Source organism: Anabrus simplex, chromosome 4, assembly GCF_040414725.1.
Source record: "Anabrus simplex isolate iqAnaSimp1 chromosome 4, ASM4041472v1, whole genome shotgun sequence".
Taxonomy (NCBI): Eukaryota; Metazoa; Arthropoda; class Insecta; order Orthoptera; family Tettigoniidae; genus Anabrus; species Anabrus simplex.
In genome coordinates, this window is record NC_090268.1 from 184158178 (window position 1) to 184178216 (window position 20039).

At 47.1% G+C, this 20039-nt stretch overlaps 1 protein-coding gene across 1 annotated transcript; it reads left to right on the forward strand.

Moving 5' to 3' along the window:
- The first annotated feature begins 17988 nt into the window (after positions 1-17988).
- Positions 17989-19308, forward strand: LOC137500477 (piggyBac transposable element-derived protein 3-like). Its single transcript, XM_068227371.1, has one exon. It carries the CDS (start codon positions 17989-17991, stop codon positions 19306-19308), a length of 1320 nt encoding a protein of 439 aa, XP_068083472.1.
- The last annotated feature ends 731 nt before the right edge of the window (positions 19309-20039 follow it).

Genomic DNA, 20039 nt, shown 5'->3' on the forward strand with positions numbered 1-20039 from the left:
AAATTCCCGGTACAGCAGATGATCCTTGAATACCCGAAATTCGTCGAAGTTTCGTCCACACTTGAGATGATGGAGTATGTGACGTCATAGACGACACATATCTCTCCCATGAAACCTTCTTACTTTGTCGTATAAGAACTCGCGCCTTAGCGCGGAGTTTCTTAAATGTTACCAAGTTGGCCACAGTAGGCTGTCGACGGTAACGTTTATGAGCGCGACGGCGTTCTTTGATGGCTGCTGCTATTTCATCGTTCCACCAAGGAACAAGTTTTCGGCGAGAAGCCCCCGAGAAAAACGGAATGGACTCCTCAGCAGCAGCAAGAATAACTTGGGTGACGTAAGTTACTTCCTCGCCGACGGTCCGCCTGATATCGTCATTAAAGATAGCTAGTGATGAGAACTTTGCCCAATCAGCACGTTTAAGAATCCATCGAGAGGGAGCCTCAACGGATTTATGCTTCAACAAAGTAAGGATAATAGGAAAATGGTCACTGTCACAGAGATCATCGTGTGTATTCCACCGAAACAGTGGAACCAACGTTCGTCTGCATAGACTTAAGTCGATCCGAGAATACGTGCCATAACGTACACTAAAGTGAGTTGGTTCCCCTGTGTTCAAAATACATAATTCCAGCTCGGTTGCTAATATTTCCAGCACTCTTCCCCGGGGGCAAGGCGCTTCAGAGCAACACATGGGGTGATGGGCGTTAAAATCGCCCAATAAAAGGAAGGGAGGTGGAAGCTGATCTATGAGATCAACGACATCAGTTATATTAAGATGCTGGCCTGGTGAAAAATAAACATTACACACTGTTGCTATGACAGGCAGTGAAACGCGAACAGCTACAGCCTCGAGCGGGGTTCTTAATGGAAGCTCTTCGCTGTAGGTATCAGAACGTACAAAAATGCCAACGCCACCGGAAGCCCGGTGAGCGTAGTATCGTTCTGTACAGTATAGCTTAAAACTTCTCAAGACCGTACGATGACCAGGTCTGAAGTTGGTCTCCTGAATACAGACTATACTCGCTACGTACTCACTAATGAGCTGACGTAACGCAGCAAGATGCCTGTCATAACCATTACAATTCCACTGTAACAGTGCCATAGTGTGGACGATATAAGTAGTGTTAGGTTATGAGCAATAAAATGCTCACAAACCTAAAGACTATCAACATCTACATCCGTAGATGTAGTGGACAGCGCGACATCCATCTCGTCGTCAACAGACGGCGAGGATGCCGCCCAGAACTTCGACGTTTTTCGGGGGCGAAGGGGTCCCCTACGAGGAGAGCGCGCAGGTTTCGGAGCAAGAGTACCGCCCGGCGCAGACTCATACCCCCCAGACGGGGGGCATGACTTCTCCATCGCAGGGGAAGTCCGAGAGCGCTCAGGACGGGCGCTCTTCTTCCCCTTTTTCTTTTCTAGTTTAGACGGGCTGGGAGATGGCTTCCCAGCCCTGGTCGACAAAGCCGCCTCCGCCGGCTGGGGCACGACTTTCGTCGACCTCCTAGGGGGGGGGGGGAGACTTAGTCTTCCTCCCATGCTGTGCCCGCTGGGGACTGCCAGCCTGCACAGACTTCTGGTTGGTCGACGGTGGGGTGGTCCCCCCCTTCGAGCTTTTACTCTTTGCGACGTCGCTGGGAGCAGCAACAGTCGCCTTAGGGGCAGCGATCAGCACAGGTGACGATGTTGAAAATGATGAACCTGGAAGACTCTGAGCTATGATGCTGTAGTCGAGTGTACGAGCAGGTGTATTCGTGGAATTAAACTTACGGCGCGCTTCCTGGTAGGAAAGACCATCCAGGGCCTTGATCTCCTGGATCTCCTTCTCACTCAGGTATGTCGACAGTTCCGATCCCGAGGAGAATAAAAACCGGAGCAGTTAGGGCACTTGTACGGAGTTGTGCACTCCTCCGCGCCGTGAGCTACTCGTCCACATGTACCACATACAGCCTGATTCGTACAGCGAGATACCATATGTCCGAATCGCTGGCATTGATAGCATCGCATAGGAGGCGGGATGTACGGCCTCACATCGCAACGATAAGTTGTTACCTTGACTTTCTCTGGTAACACTGACAACTTGAAAGAGACAATGAAGGCACCAGTGGCAACGTCTTCACCGTTGACCTTGCGCGTAATGCGCCGGACGTGTGTCATGCCACGGTTCTTCATGTCTTCCATCAACTCGTCGTCAGTGTTCAAAATAAGGTCGCGGTGAAAGATGACCCCGCGAACCAGGTTCAAGGACTTATGCTCCTCCACTTTGACGGGGATTTCGCCAAAGTGGTCACACTTAAGCAGCTGATCAGCTTGCAGTGCTGTACGAGTCTTCATAAGCAAACTACCGTTGCGCATTTTGTTAAGGTCCTCAAGTTCGCCGTAAACGCCTTCGATGTGTCGACTAAAAAGGATCGACTTCACCAGCTTAAAATCATGCCCATCGGTTCTGGTAGCGACCAGAAACCTAGGGAAGCTGGATCCCATTCCTTCACGCTGCGCATGTTCCAGGTAGTTGAACCTCTCAGGGAAGCAAAAGTTAAAGACTTAGGTGGAGGACCACCTTGAGAAGGACGACTTCGTTTGGAAGCCATTCCCGATAGCATCCTCCCCGAATGCCACCCACTCCGATCAGGGGTCTCTGTAGCCGAACCAAGCAGCCAAGGCAATACCCACCTGGTCGTAGCAGGTACTGCCCGGGGTCCGATGTTGGACGATGCCTAATACGGGATGACTGAGGCAATGAGCACTAGGGCTCCCTTCCTCCAGTCACCCGCAATAGCATGTACCCCATAGCGTGTACAGAGCACTAAATATAGAGAAAAAATTAAAAATAATTAATAATAATATTTCCTTCTGGCATTCGGCTGTGCGGGGACCTGTGTTGTCAGGCGGATACCACTGCCAAGGTACATGGCGCTCCCACCACGCAATGGTTCTGGGTGGACAGTTGCGGGCTTTTGGGCGTAATCGCACACGTAAGAGGCCCATCTCCGGGCAGCACGCACATCAAAATTTCGAATGGTCTACATCTGACCCTCGGAAAAATAATAAAAAATAAAGAGGGGACCATGGCCACATGACCCTTTAAGTCGCCTTCTACGACAGGCAGGGATTACCTGTGAATGTACTCGACCCCTCCCATCCACAGGAGGTCCAACACATTATACCAAACCGCAATCCATGTCAGCGCCTAGGTCGCCCCTTTTAGTCGACTTATACGACAGGCAGGGGGTGCCGCGGGTGTATTCTTCATGTGGGTCCCCCACCCGCAGGGGGTAGTGTGTTTGGTCCGCGAGAGGTATTTTATTTCCCTCAAGTCCGCCGGCAAGCCGGTTAGGACCCCCCTATCCGCCACCTGGGACGCGCCACGTGGGAGTATCACCTCTTCCCCTGCTACGCCTTCGTAGCAGGTTCGTGGTAAAGTAACGTTGATGAGTTCCTGCGGTTGGAAGTGGCCACAAGTAGAGGACAAACTTTGGTATGATTTTAAGAACATCTTAGAAACAATCCGATTTATGACTCTAAGAAACAAGTGTATCGTGTAAAAGAGATTTCAAAATACAAAAATTAGCAATGTCACATTCACTCAAAAGCGATGTGTAGTTAGTTTTGTTCAGTATGTAATAAGCTGTAGAGTATGGTGATGTATTATTCGTATGCAATTATTATTTTTAAACAGCCGTATTGAAGGCAAACAATTTTCTTCTAAATAATTTGATTTGTACTACTCATAGGATATTGTACTTCCAAAAGCTTATGTAATGTTTTGACATATTAAAATATTTTTGAAAACTTATCAAGTTAGCTTAAGGTACATCAGTGTGTCAGCCATTGGAACACTCCATTTTTTGACCTGTCAGCTATTGGTGCAAGTGACTTGTAAATTGTATACATAATAAAAAAATATGTATACATCATATAACTAAATTTTGCTCCATTCTCCTTCCAAACAAACCTTAGCCTTCTCCTCAATCCATAAGTCATCTTCCACCATCGATTTTCCTGCTCTTAAAAGAGGATGCTCCGATATTACTTTCTTAAAGTGTTAGGCTTAGATGCACCTTAGATGAAATATACACCTGAATTATGATCTCCGCCAGAAAATTCTACGATAACCTAAACTTAAATCCCTACCCACTCAAACCTGGAAAATTATGAAACCGCAGTTCTTCGCCATAGGAGGCCCAAGTCTCTCCTAAACTAAACCACCCCCTAAGGGTGCAGGTCACACATCCTGACCAGTGAGTTTCCGTTCAAAAGTATCACCACTTTCAACATCTATGCAGTTTAGCTAAATTCTTATCGAAAGTTGCACTCGAGGCCCACAGGGCCGAAGGGCTAAAATTGGTCACATGGATCTGGGTCCCACCCATGAATCCTACGAGACGCGTGGTCTACTACCTTGTGGCGAACCACATTCCGCTTGGGAGAGCCGTCCGGGTCAGATGCTTGTTCACTTCGTCCGTCGTAAGAAGAAAGAAGAAAGTTGGCGAAAGCGTTGTGCTACGTTGCTGGGTTGCTCAGACTCTCATGCTATCCGTGCTCACTTCAGTGTGATACGGTGTAGTACTGAGCAAATTGTCTTGGATTGTATTCGCATTTAATTGTGATTCAGCCCTACCCTGTAAGCATTTGTCTTGTCTGTGCTAACCTTGCCACCTGCCCGCGATCGCCCTGCAGTGACGAGGGACAAGGTCAACTTCTACGTCACGGGCTTCCTGTGGGGCTTTGCCTGGGGAGCGCTTCTTGGAATCTGCACTACACCAACCGACTGGACTTCGCCTGCTGGTCCCCGTACTGAGACTGGTAGTGTTAGGTGAGCGAATTAGTGTCACAGTACGTGCCCTAGGCCTAGTCGTAGGTTCCCGGTTTTCGTCGCTCCGGCGGCCAACATAAACAACAGTTTGTAAGCTTGGTGTACTACTGCTCGTGGCTTGTCTGTGGCCCTAACCACTCAACAAACTTGCCCTGACACGACAGTACCAACAAGTTAACAACACCGTCCACCTTCGGGTGTTAGACTCTTCACCCCCCCCCCCCCTGCCCGCGATTCCGCTCAACCCATTGCGTGTAATTAATACTGCATTGATGTTGGTCCAGCACAAACGTACCGCTGACTGCGTGCCCCCTTTTACGACCCCCTCCTGCTACGGCAGGACGCCCGTAAACTTATTATTATTCATTTACATCCTCATTAGGATATTCACAATTTTATTATTATTATAACTTCGAAGCCAACATGCCGAGATACGGCCCAATTCAGATCAGTGAAGAATCTGTGACTTCCCCACAACCTACTCGACTAACGCGTAAGGGGAAAATTGCGTCCACTAAAGCCAGCCTATGAGGGAGCCCTGCTTACCAGAGCTACACCCCACCACCTGCTATAATCGGCAAATTCAATACCCCCCAGCCCCGGTAAACCAGACTACGGATGAGGACTCTCAATTCATCCCCGAGGAGAGAGGCGACTCTCCAGAGTCTCCTAGCCCGAGTAGCAGCTCAGCGTCTTCCCGCGCGCGCTTCAGTACTGACGAGGAAGACGAAGCCCCCGCCCCGCCTTTCAATGAAACCGATCAATTTTTGTCACCAAATGGTAGACAGCAAAGACGGCGCCTCCCCGCCCACACCTGCTTGCGAAGCCTAGGCCTCTGGTTATCACTAACCAATACGACCTCTTCAACTCTACTACCGCCAATGCAACCGCTGTCCCCAGCCAAGGCGAAACGTCACTTCAACCACCTCTACATCTCAGGCCAACCCCCCTGCAACACCGCCCCCTCTACCAGCGTAACAGACGGTGCAGAGGCGTCGTCAAACCCTCCCAAGAAGCGCCTTGACGACCCCCCCCCCCGGTCTATATTCGTGAGGTCAAGAATATCAACCAGCTCATTGCCCTGCTCAGGGACAACGGGATTACGTAGCGTATGAAAGTTCTCTTTGACGGAGTAAGAGTGCAAACTCAGACACTGGAGGACCACGAGACGCTGAAGAGCCTCATCGCTCACTTCAAAGGGGAATTTCACACCCGTCCCCTTCTGGAAAAGAGGTATAAGAAGGTAGTTATCCGCGGCCTTCATACCTCGCAAGACCCTGAGGCTATCCGGGAAGAACTCGAGGCCAAAGGCTTCGAGATTGCAGCCGTAGCTCAACTGACCTCTACACGCAGCAAAAGGAGGCTCCCTATGTTCCTCGTCACGTACAATGGCAATGGTACCTCAGATGACGAGAACATCTACAAAGTAGAGTACCTGTTAGGCATTCACGTCACGGTAGGACCCATTCAGTGCTACCGGTGCCCGCGTTATGGACACACCTCTGGCGGTTCCTTTTGTAACTCTAGGTGCGTCATCTGTGGCGAGGGACATAGCTCCCAAGACTGCCCAGGAAGGGTGACAGAACGCAAAAACCCCTGCGTCAATTGCAACCAGCAACACACAGCGAGTTACCGGGGCTGCCCCTCCTACCTGCGGCTTCTGAACCTCCAACAGAACCGCCTACCCACTGCCAGGACCCACCCCCGCACGGCCCGCTCGGCTCCGGGAAAACGTATCATTTGCCATAGCGGCGAACCCCAATAGGCCAGCTGTTCCCTCCCCCCCCCCCAGGCTTATCCAGCCACGATATCCCGGCACTCCGCCCGGTTGCCACTACCACATCTCAAGTGGCCCCCTCATCCAATCATCTCAAGCTTCTGACCTAGTAGAGCTGATGAAGCTCCTCAGAGACCCCTCACTCCGTGGGATAATACAGACAATTAGGGTGACTCTCCAGAAGATCGCCCTAGCCCCCACTCCCGCGGAGAAGCTCGAAGTCATAATGAACGCAACCATATCATTCTTCAACAAAACGGGTTAAGTTAATGGCCCAAAATGTCAAGATTTATGGAGGCGTGTACTAGCACTCCTACATGAAAGCTTGTTAAAACCTACGTGGCGCTAAGCCGATACACAGGGGATATTCCCACACTATATAGGTGACTCGTATAAGAAAACTTTTAACACATTAGGTAAGAGTAGAAGATCAGTTACGAAAACAGTCACCTCAACTAAAAATGAAGGGGAGCTCGAGAGGGTAAAGCACTCTATACCCGATTTACATTTAAAGATATATGAAGTTTTACAAAGAAAAGGATTTACATGATTTAAGTTATAGGTTACATATAAAAGGTTTCGGACCTGCCCGCGGGTTAAACTGCTGAGCTAGCAAGGAAAAAGAAAGATGTTAAACGGTCATTACCTTGTTAAAGAGCTGCTGCCCGAAGGAAGAGGCACTACCCGCCCCCTGCTATACTTCCATACACTAAGCTAGATGTTGTTGAAGTGGCCGGGAGACAAGAAAATCAGCAGTTTTTATACCCTCGTGGAAGATTCGAGACCTTTCATGATTAATTAAGACACACCCACACACGTTTATTGGTCGTCTAAAAGTTACAGATCAAAAATTGAGGAAGAAGGACACGATTGGTCCAAAATTAATTAAAGAAATTCGGGATTGGCTAATTCAAAACTGGCGGAAAGAAAAATTAATATTGCCAACCCATATATGAAAGACCAAAACTTCTGACTGCAAAATTTCTTCTAAAAAACTTCCTTCACTTCGCACCAGGGTGCGTGATCATAGTTTTTTTATTTTATTTTTTTATTTTTTGGCAGTGACTTCTATAAGAGAATGTCCACACTTCTTGGTCAATGAAAAACAAAACAAATCTAAATACACACAGTGACATCTTCTGAGAAACAGTTGAGTTGATTCGGTTTTTAAAGTTCAGAGTTTCTCCATTAGAGGAGTACTTTAAGGCGGAAAATTCAAATGTGCGGCGTATAGGTGTACCAACCGGTACAATAACAATAAAAAATGTTACGGACATGCGTGGACTTTGCCATCCTTTATGCTTCCCCTTCCACTCCTTTTTCTTCTATTTTTTTATCCTTAAAGAAAAAAGTGAAGGACCAAAAGGTAAAAATTGATAATGTTTGTTAGAGATCTATCATTAATTAGTTATGTTTTGTACGATTAAGTAGATTATAATTAAGATTGTGGCTCACAAATCCCCAATTCCTTTTAACTGCTGTCGTTTTACCTTGGGGAAGTTAAAGAAGGTGCCGGGGTGTATTCTACATGTGCGTCCCCCACCCGCAGGGGGTAGTGTGTTTGGTCCGCGAGAGGTATTTTATTTCCCTCAAGTCCGCCGGCAAGTCGGTTAGGACCCCCCTATCCGCCACCTGGGACGCGCCACGTGGGAGTATCACCTCTCCCCCTGCTACGCCTGCGTAGCAGGTTCGTGGGGTCCTGGATCCGCTGCACCAGAGGGTGCCGAGGGAAACAGGTATCTACGCTAGTCGTCAATGGTGAGTATTATATTTTTATTATAATATCTTCTTCTTCAGTCGACAAAACTCCTTACTTGGTGACTTCACTGTAGTTTCATTCGGTATATGCGTTTACGAAGTTATTTTATAGGCCTAGTATTATATCTAGTAACGACGACCGAGTCGCACTCCGTATCAGTATTAGCTGTTTGTGTTTACGTTGTACAAGCATGTCTCTGAGTCCCAGCTGCTCCCGCTTCACCAGCGCGCTCGCAACATTACGTGCCATAGCTTGAAACTAAAGCTCACTCACCGAACTTTCCCGAAGTTGTCCGATTATTTTTTTACAGCGCTATGTGGCGAAACATGAAACTATTGCTCCCTCACGAGCTAGACTCTTGTCTGCTTTGCTCCCCGCGTCACTATGTTTTCAGCCTTTGAGTGCGATAAGACAACTTGTACCATAGGATAACATCACTCCAGAAGAGGTAAGTTTAGCACTAGAGTATCAGCTAATATGAAGGGTACAGAGAACCCACACCCAAGAAATCGGTGTCAACAACTGGAAGAACGACATTTCCTAAATAAAGCTTAGGATGTGGGTGAAGAGTACGTTGACGACAAAAGTGGACAACGGAGGTCTTTGAGGCAGAAAACCGAAAGCCATGTTCTAAGGTCCAATTCTCCACCCTCCTAATAGCTTGCTGTAATTGTCGCTCTGCAACTGCCATACTGCACGACCTATACTGCAGAGCAAAATCGTCCACAAATAGCGAGGGTATTACTGCTGGACCAGCAGCAGCGACAATACCGTTTATGGCAATCGCGAACAGAGTGACACTAAGGACCGATCCCTGTGGGACTCCATTTTCCTGAACGTGATATTGCGAATATGTCCTCCCTACTCGGACACGGAAGAGATGGAGGCTTGAGGACAGGAATGACTATGCCCTCTCGCCAATGAGACGGAAAATCACCCTCCATCCAGTTACGGTTGAACACACGCAGGAGATACAGTAGACTATCATCACTACGGTGTTTCAACATCTGGTTATGGATGTTGTCCGGTCCAGGAGACGTGTCCTTGCAAAGCGCTAGGGCGCTGCGGAGTTCCCACTCCGTAAAGGGCACGTTGTAGTCCTCTGAAGCTTGAGAGGAAAAACTAAGGTGATGACGTTCCGCCTCCCGCTTCAGAGCGAGGAAATCAGGATGGTAATTCCCGGAGCTAGATACATCCGCGAAATGACTAGCGAGATGGTCAGCAATCAGGAGGGGTTCAGTGACGATATTGCCCGCAATGGAAATTCCCGGGACAGAAGATGATCCTTGGATACCCGAAATACGGCGAAGTTTAGTCCACACTTGAGATGATGGAGTGTGTGACGTCATAGACGACACATATATCTCCCATGAAGCCTTCTTACTTTGGCGAATAAGAACCCGCGCCTTAGCGCGGAATTTCTTAAATGTTACCAAGTTGGCTGCAGTAGGCTGTCTACGGTAACGTTTATGAGCACGACGGCGTTCTTTGATAGCTGCTGCTATTTCTTCGTTCCACCAAGGAACGAGTTTTCGGCGAGGAGTCCCCGAGAAGAGCGGAATAGACTCCCCAGCAGCAGCAAGAATAACTTGGGTGATGTAAGTTATTTCCTCGCCGACGGTCCGCCCGATACAGTCGTTAAGGACAGCTAATGATGTGTACTTTGGCCAATCAGCATGTTTAAAAATCCATCGAGGGGGAGCCTCGACGGATTTTTAGTTCAACAAAGTAAGAATGATGGGGAAATGGTCACTGTCGCAAAAATCGTCGTGTGAGTTCCACCGAAACAGCGGAACCAACGTTCGGCTGCATAGACTTACGTCTAGGCGAGAATATGTGCCGTAACGTACACTGAAGTGTGTTGGTTCCCCTGTGTTCAAAATACATAAATCCAGGTCTGTTACCAATGTTTCCAGCTCTCTTCCCCGGGGGCAAGGCGTGTCAGAGCCCCAGATGGGATGATGGGCGTTAAAATCGCCCAACAAGAGGAAGGGAGGTGGAAGCTGATCTAGACGATCAATGACAACGTTAATGTTAAGAGGTAGCCCTGGCGGAAAATAGACATTACACACTGTTGTTATGACAGGCAGCGGAACGCGAACAGCTACAGCCTCCAGCGGCGTTCTTAGTGGAACCTCTTCGCTGTAGGTATCAGAACGGACAAAAATGCCAACGCCACCAGAAGCCCGGTGAGCATAATGTCGTTCTGTCGAGTATAGTCGAAAATTTCGTATGACCGTATGATGATCTGGTCGGAAATTTGTTTCCTGATTACAGACTATACTCGCCGAAATCTCGCTAATGAGCTGGCGCAGCTCAGCAAGAGGCCTATCATAACCGTTACAATTCCATTGTAACAGTGCCATATTGAAAGTCTGGACTTCTGAGGATTAGGATAGGAGCAACGGAATGCTACCTAACCTAACCTACACTCCGAAGATGGAGATTCGTGCTCCATGTGCAGCGCCTCGTCACTAGACGAGGTTGATGATGATGATGTTTGTTGTTTAAAGGGGCCTAACATCAAAGGTCATCGGCCCCTAATGGAACGAGATAAACGACATGAGAGATGATGTTAAAATTTTAAAACATATCCACTGATTAGAGTTTTAAAAAAATGAAGATGGCGAAAAATGAGGGTGAGATTAAAACAATCAGTGGATCTAAAACGCAATGCCTTATTTTCTAATAAAATAAGAGAATATACAGGAATACAAAAGAATAAGGCATTGCCTGGTAGTACATAATTTACGAGAGACGTTAAAATAACACAAAAAATACGCAACACAAACTAAAATGAAGTCAATGGGATAAAAGCGAAAGTGACACAAAACACACTAGGACAAAGGACAGCAACACACACGATAAAACAGTCCACTATCCCTCATAAAGCAGACGACGAGGTCTGCTGACTGCTCGTCATCACGCAAGATAAGGGAGATAGTACTCGGAAGGTTAAGACTACGGCGCAGATCGACCAGGTCCACACACTCCGTAAGGATGTGCACCACGGTAAGATGGTTGCCGCAGGTACACACCGGAGGGGGTTCTCCTTTCAAAAGATGCGAGTGAGTCAAGATACCATGGCCGATCCGAAGACGACATAATACCACGGCTTCCCTCCGCGAAGCCCGAAGGGAAGTCCTCCATACCTTCGTTGTTCCTTTTATCGCTCTCAGCTTATTGGGAAGTGGAACGGCCTGCCACTCCATCTCCCAATGGGACATAACAAGATGTCGCAGCTGGGAGCGAATATCACTTGCTGGAACCTTGAAAGGCAACGGGGGCAGTGGAACTGCCTCCTTGGCAGCCTGATCTACTAACTCGTTTCCCTCTATGCCCATGTGGCTTGGGAGCCACAAAAACGTGATTCTGGAGCCAGCATCCCAACACCCGGCCAGCAGGTCCTGGATTAGCTGCACTAGAGGGTGCCGAGGGAAACAGGTATCTATAGACTGGAGCGAACTCAAGGAGTCAGTACACACAAGAAAGTGTCGGCGCTCATTGTACAGTGCGTACCGCAGAGCCTCACAGATAGCATAGAGCTCTGCTGTGTACACACTACAGGTTGCCGGAAGAGCAAAAAGGAACCTATCACTGTCAACAACGAACGCACAGCCCACCTTCGTATCTGTCCTTGAACCATCCGTGTAGACGACGACTGAACCTGGATAGCGGCCAACAACGGACAGGAAGAGCCTCCGATAAATCGAAGGGTCCGTGTTTTCCTTTGGGCCAGTGTGCAGATGCAGGATTATTTCAGGTCGTCGTACGACCCACGGAGGTACCCCACTTGGTTGTCTGACAAGGCAAGGAACCGAAGGTACGTCAAACAATTCGGATATGCTATCCAAGCGTATCCCAACTGGCCGCGTCCCTCGAGGACGAGCAGCGTACAGCAAACGGTTGCCATTGTTGAACAGGCAAGGATAGCTTGGATGAAGTGGCATCTGTCGCAAATTTGCAGCATATGTAAGTAGAAGGTACTGGCGCCTCAGGTGTAAAGGCGGCACACCAGACTCAGCGAGCAGGCCAGCGATGGGGCTTGTACGAAAAGCCCCCGTCGCCAACCTAACCCCGCTGTGGTGGATACTGTTCAGCTTCGCAAGAACGCTTGGTCTTGCGGAGCCATATGCTGCACTGCCGTAGTCTAACCGGGATAAAATGTGTGCCCGATAGAATCGCAGGAGGACCGTGCGGTCAGCCCCCCAAGAAGTGCTGCTAAGAAACTTAAGGATATTTAGCTTCCTAGTGCATTGCACTTTTAACTGCCGCACGTGTGGCTCCCACGATAATTTACTGTCAAAAAGGAGCCCAAGAAATCGGTGAGTGTCAACAACTGGAAGAACAACGTTGTCTAAATAAAGCTCAGGATGGGGGTGAAGAGTACGTTCACGACAAAAGTGGACAACAGAGGTCTTTGCGGCAGAAAACCGAAAGCCATGTTCTAAGGTCCACTGTTCCACCCTCCTAATAGCGTGTTGTAATTGTCGCTCTGCGACTGCCATATTACGCGAGCTAAAGTGCAGAGCAAAATCGTCCACATATAGCGACGGTATAACTGCTGGACCTGCAGCAGCAAATATACCGTTGAAGGCAATCGCGAACAGAGTGACACTAAGGACCGATCCCTGTGGGACTCCATTTTCTTGTACGTGGTATTGCGAATATGTCGTCCCTACTCGGACACGGAATAAACGGAGGGCCAGGAAATTCGCAATAATTACCGGCAAGTTACCTCGGAATCTCCATTGATGCAGGGCTGAAAGGATACCATATCGCCATGTGGTGTCATAAGCCTTCTCTAAGTCAAAGAAAACAGCTATCAAGTGCTGTTTGCGGAGAAACGCATCCTGGATAGAGCTCTCCAGGCGTACCAAGTGGTCAGTGGTGGATCGAGCGGCTCGAAATCCACATTGGTACTCGGACAAGAGTCGTTGTTTTTCCAGACACCACACGAGTCAGCGATTAACCATCCTCTCAAACAGCTTACACAGGCAGTTTGTAAGGCAAATCGGTCTGTAACTTCCTGCATACTTAGGATCTTTGTCAGGCTTGAGGACAGGAATTACTATGCCCTCTCGCCACTGAGACGGAAAATCACCCTCTATCCAGATTCGGATGAACACACGAAGGAGATATAGTATACTATCATCACTAAGGTGTTTCAACATCTGGTTATGGTTGTCCGGTCCAGGAGACGTGTCCTTGCAAAGCGCTAAGGCGCTGCGGAGTTCCCACTCCGTAAAGGGCACGTTGTGGTCCTCTGAAGCTTGAGAGGCAAAACTAAGGTGAGAACGTTCCGCCTCCCGCTTCAGAGCGAGGAAATCAGGATGGTAATTCCCGGAGCCAGATACATCCGCGAAATGACTAGCGAGATGGTCAGCAATCAGGAGGGGTTCAGTGACGATGTTGCCTGCAATGGAAATTCCCGGTATAGAAGATGATCCTTGGATACCCGAAATACGTCGAAGCTTAGTCCACGCTTGAGATGATGGAGTATGTGACGTCATAGACGACACATATCTCTCCCATGAAGCCTTCTTACTTTGGCGAATAAGAACTCGCGCCTTAGCGCGGAGGTTCTTAAATGTTACCAAGTTGGCCGCAGTGGGCTGTCTACGGTAATGTTTGTGAGCGCGACGGTGTTCTTTGATAGCTGCTGCTATGTCTTCGTTCCACCAAGGAACGAGCTTTCGGCGAGGAGTCCCCGAGTAGAACGGAATGGACTCCTCAGCAGCAGCAAGAATAACCTGGGTGATGTAAATTATTTCCTCGCCGACGTTCCGCCTGATTTTGTCGTTAAAGACAGCTAGTGATGTGTACTTTGGCCAATCAGCATGTTTAAAAATCCATCGAGGAGGAGCCTCGACGGATTTGTGGTTCAGCAAAGTAAAAATTATGGGAAAATCGTCACTGTCACAAAGATCGTCGTGTGTGTTCCACCGAAACAGCGGAACCAACGTTCGGCTGCGTAGACTTACGTCTAGGCGAGAATATGTGCCGTAACGTACACTGAAGTGTGTTGGTTCCCCTGTGTTCAAAATACATAAATCCAGCTCCGTTACTAATGTTTCCAGCTCTCTTCCCCGGGGGCAAGGCGACTCAGAGCCCCAGATGGGGTGATGGGCGTTGAAATCGCCCAACAAGAGGAAGGGACGTGGAAGCTGATCTAGAAGATCAGTGACATCATTGATGTTAAGAGCCTCACCTGGTGGAAAATAAACATTACACACTGTAGTTATGACAGGCAGCGGTACGCGAACAGCTACAGCCTCCTGCGGGGTTCGTATTGGAACCTCCTCGCTGTAGGTATCAGAACGGACAAAAATACCAACGCCACCGGAAGCCCGGTGAGCATAATGTCGTTCTGTCGAGTATAGTCGAAAATTTCTCAGTACCGTATGATGACCAGGTCGGAAATTTGTTTCCTGAATACAGACTATACTCGCCGAATACTCGCTAATGAGCTGGCGCAACTCGGCAAGATGCCTATCATAACCGTTACAATTCCATTGTAACAGTGCCATAATGTAAGTGTAGACTATTGTGGTTTAGGTTAGGAGCAGCGTAATGCCACCTAACCTAACCTCCACTCACATCCCCATCCGAAGATGGAGATTCATGCTCCACGTGCATCTCCCCGTCACTAGACGAGGTGAAGCATGCCTTCAATTTCTTCGACGTTGTCTTGGGGTGGGGTTTCCTCTTACGAGGGGAGCGCGCAGGTCTTCTAGAAGGAAGACCCGCTGGCGTGGAATCAGGCCCTCCGGGTGGAGGGCGTGAAGCCCCATTCGTAGGAGAAGTGGAAGAACGCCTGCTAAGGTCGCTCTTCTTCCCCACCGTCGATTCTTGTTGAGATGGGCTGGGAGGTGGTTTCCCAGCCCTGGTCGACGATGCCGCCTCCGCCGGCTTAGGCGCGGCTTTCGCCGACCTCGTGGGGGAAGGAGACGTTGTCTTCTTCCCCTTCTGTGCCGGCGTAGGTTTCCTAGCCGGCACAGGAATATTGGTGGTCGAAGGCCGGGATTCACCCGCCCTCGAGCTCGTTCGTTTTCCAGCGTTGCTCCCAGGAGCAACTGCTGTCTTGGGCGCAGCCATCTTCTGAGAAGGTGTTCCTGTTGAAAATGAGGAACCTGGCAGGGACTGTGCTATCAAACGGAAGTCAAGTGTCTTGGCCGGTGCATTCAGAGAATTAAACTTACGGCGCGCTTCCTGGTAGGAAAGACCATCCAGGGTCTTGATCTCCTGGATCTTCTTCTCGCTCAGATAGGTCGGACAGTTCCGATCCCGAGGAGAATGAAGACCAGAGCAGTTAGTGCACTTGTAAGGAGGTGTGCACTCCTCCGCGCCGTGAGCTACTTTCCCACATGTACCACACACTGACTGATTCGAGCAACGAGATACCATGTGGCCGATAGCATTGATCTGGCATTGATAGCACCGCATAGGAGGCGGGATGTACGGCCTCACATCGCAACGATAGGTTGTTACCTTGACCTTCTCTGGCAACACCGACAATTTGAAGGAGACTATGAACGCACCTGTGCCAACGTCTTCACCGTTGACTTTGCGCGTAATGCGCCGGACGTATGTCACACCACGGTGCTTCATGTCTTCCATCAATTCATCGTCGGTGTTCAGAATAAGATCACGGTGGAAAATAACTCGACGAACCAGATTCAAGCTTTTGTGCTCTTCCACTTTGACAGGGATGTCGCCAGAGTGGTCGCACTTAACCCCTCAGCGCCGACCTCTATACGTGGTAGGGACCCTCTTTTCTTCCGTAGCCGCCGACCTCTATACGTGGTATAGACCCATACATGGTTTCACATTTACGGCTATAGCGCGAAGAGTTTTGGAGTTATGGATACGCAAATCGTTTTGTTTCCAAGAAGAAATTTTGGAGTTTATCAGTGTTGTAAAATAAGTATTGATGATCGTTCAAACGTAGTTGTTTTTGCAAGGATACACATTTGTCAAGTAAGTCTGAGCACTAATCTCTGTTTTTCTTTTAAGTCTGTTAGCTTCATTCTTTCTTGTAGAATAAAATAAATGATGATCTGAGTAGTTTGTCTTTTCGTGTGATGTTCTTTGCTCTATTTGTACAGTGACAGTGCGGTTTATTTGTTATATTTACCTTTATTTCTCGGCTTGAAATATTTTCGTAACTCTCCACGAGCGCTCTGTGTAGGCATCAGTTGGTGCTGCTTTCTGTCATACGATATGAGAACCAACTGTGCATGGTATAGATCACATTTGAAAGACGATGTCTCGACCTTTTATCTGAAATATGTATCGAGTTGGTTTATTTCGTCATAAATGTTATTCCCCTCATTCAGTTTCGTACTGGTGCCTTCGGTCTCGCTGCAGCTTCATCAGTCCGTGTGAGGCGCCGCGCTCAATGGCTATCTCCAGCCGAGGTTTGACTGACAGTAACGTGCTTGAAATATTGTATAATTCAGACGAAAGTTTATTCGGAAGTATTAGTGACAGTATTAGTAGCAGTGATAATGAAATAGATGATTTGGCTGTGGCGGATGCAGTGGTAAATGATGAGAGTGACGATGAGGAGGAACCGGTAATTGGAAATTTCGTGTGGGAGACTATGGATAATTATACCCTCTACGTTCCGACGGTCCACATATGTGGACCTCAGTTGTGAGCTAATTTCTCGTGTGTTTTAATGCGAAATTTGTGGCGTAGCGACCGCAATCCTCGTCTGTGGAGCTCTTAGTTCACCTTGTTGCCACAGGAACGCTGTGGTACTCCTAACTGTCATGGTAGATTTAAATGTAAAGAGTGGTGCGTGAGAAGATGGCTTCCTCCCATCATGCTGAAAGGAAGTATATATTTCCCAGTAAATAACTCAGAATCTTGCTAAGCTGATTTTTTTCAGTGTTGTGTAGTATTTGTAGAGTCTGTGAATTATTTCAGTTTATCAATATTGTTAAGTGGTACTGATATTTATCGCATAATGTGATGGTCCTCATACGTGGACCTCAGTTGAGTGTTGTACTATTTTTTCTGTAGGTTTTGATATGGGAGTGATAAGTAATGGCATCACAATTACCGAATTATGCTACAGGAAATACGTTGTTTTATGACAAAATAACTTACTTTATGTTTATTCCTTTTTTTACAGAAGGAAGATTTCTTGAGGAAAGAGATATATGGGCTTTTCTGGATGAAGGTGATGCGGATCTGTCCGAGGGCGAGCTTCACGAATTCTCAGTTACTGATGTTACTAACTTTGACTCATCTTCTGTGTACGATAATGACGATGATGTAAATGAAGGTGAAGGTCTTGGAAATGAATGTGTCCTAAGTAGAGAAAATGATGTGCTTGGCAACAACGAAGACGAAGGAAACAGATCTACGGAATCGGTGGTATCTCAGGCGCTTAAACCTTCAACTACTAAGACCCGCGATATGAAATGGAGAAAGAAATCTATGACTTTACAGGACCCCTGCAATGATGAAGTATTTTTAACAGACTATGACAATGAAAAGGGAATTTTAGATTCATTCTTGGAATACCTACCTCTTAGTTTCTGGGAACAACACGCGGAACAAACTAACCTCTATTCAGTTCAAAAGCGCGACTTGAAATCCGTAAATACTACTAAGGAAGAAATGATGCATTTGGCTGGTGTGCATGTGATGATGGGTGTGCTGGGTTATCCACAAACCAAAATGTACTGGCAACGTGATACTGAGGTGCCGATAATTTCTAAGTGTATGTCCAGGGATCGTTTTTTCGAACTGAGGAATTTTATGCATTTTGTTGACAATCTAGGGGAACATGAGGGACCACTCTGGAAGGTGAAACCATTTCTTGACTGCGTGAAACAAAAATGCATATCTCTCCCACGGTCAAAGCATGTATCACTTGATGAACAGATGGTGCCTTTCTCAGGCAAGTGTGGCTTTAGGCAGTTTGTCCCTTCAAAACCCAACCCATTAGGATTGAAGAATTTCATTTTGGCAGCACCAGATGGATTAGTTTTAGATTTTATGTTTTACACAGGGGCAGGTACAGTATCGATTCAGGACCAAAAAGAATATGGTCTTGGTGGTGCTATTGTCAAGGTTTTGACAGAAAGTATTCCACAACATAAAACTCATTGTGTTTACACTGATAGGTTTTTTACCAGTGTAAAATCAGTAGACATGCTACTGCAGAGAAATATATACCAAACAGGGACTGTCATGAAAAACAGGGTGGAATCAGTGTCACAAAAACTGAAAACCGATAAGGAACTGAAAAGGGGAGAATGGGAGGAGTGGGTAAGGGAAGATGAAAAAATGTGCATTGTAAAGTGGGAGGACAACAGAAGTGTTCTTCTTCTGTCTTCATGTGTTGGCAGTGAGCCACCTACAACATGCAAAAGATGGTCGAAGGAGGAAAAGAAAAAGGTTGTTATTCCTCAGCCGTTGATTGTTAAATACTACAATGAAAAAATGGGTGGAGTAGAACTTTGTGATAGATTCATGTCATACTATAGGTGTTACATTCGTACCAACAAATGGCCAGTGCGTATGTTCAACCACTTTGTTGATCTTATAATTGTTAATTGTTGGATAATGTATCACAGATGGTGTGCAGGTAGTGGTATTATTAGACAAAAACGACTCTCATTAATGGATTACAAAATGCACGTAGGAAAGGCATTGATAAATTTTAAGGACATTGGTTACATAAACATTAGGAAACGACGACGGCCTCCCTCAGCATCCACCAACCCTGTTGACGAAGATGATGACTCCGAGGATGACTTGGACAAACAAGGTACGGTGAAAGTGCTCAGAGTTCAGAGCCAACCCATTCCAGAGGTTCGTTTTGACAATATACGCCACTTACCAAAATTTGTTGATGCAAAGAATGCCTCGAAATGCAGAAGGCCTGGATGTCGTTCCAAAACGAGGGTAGTCTGTACAAAATGTGGTATGTAGGTATGTACCTTCGCGCTCTAAAAAACAACTGCTTTTGGCATTATCACACCAAGTAATGAGTAGAATGACTTGTGTAGTGAGAAATTGTTCAATTATGTGTATATTTAGTTTCTATGTATGCATAGAGTTCCTATATTATGATGAGTGTGTTTTAGAAGAGGTTTTGGTTAATTTACGTTAGTAATACACAGTTTCCATGTTATGAGAGTGTTTTAAAATAGGTTTTGGGTTTTTTAAATAATTAAAGTACATAATTGGAATAAAAACGCATATTGTTTACAAAAATCCCATCTGCTAAATCAAGAGAAGTGTAATCCATAATGTGTTAACAAAGACCTGAGGTCCACATATGAGGACCCTCAGTTATGCCCTTTGGGCACGTTACGAAGAAAAATTTTATTGCATGGTTTGCTTACTAGTGACCCATATTCTCAGAAATGATGATTGATGATGATTGATGATTGTGGTTTAAAGGGGCCTAACATCTAGGTCATCGGCCCCTAATGGTACGAGATGAGACAAAATGGAATGACATATTAAAAATCTAAAATTCTCCACTGACCAGAATTCAAAAACGTGTGAACGAAGAATGAATGGATGGACATGAATTTAAAACAATCAGTGGTTGCGACCCGCAATGTCTCACATTCACATAAACAGACGTGACAATATCGTATTACTGACCAAGGGACTACTGCTATAGCATAATACGGAGTCAATTATGCGTGCAT

Bases quoted from the DNA above. Each gene is read 5' to 3' on its own strand.
- LOC137500477 (XM_068227371.1), top strand. From the start codon at position 17,989: ATGATGCATTTGGCTGGTGTGCATGTGATGATGGGTGTGCTGGGTTAT.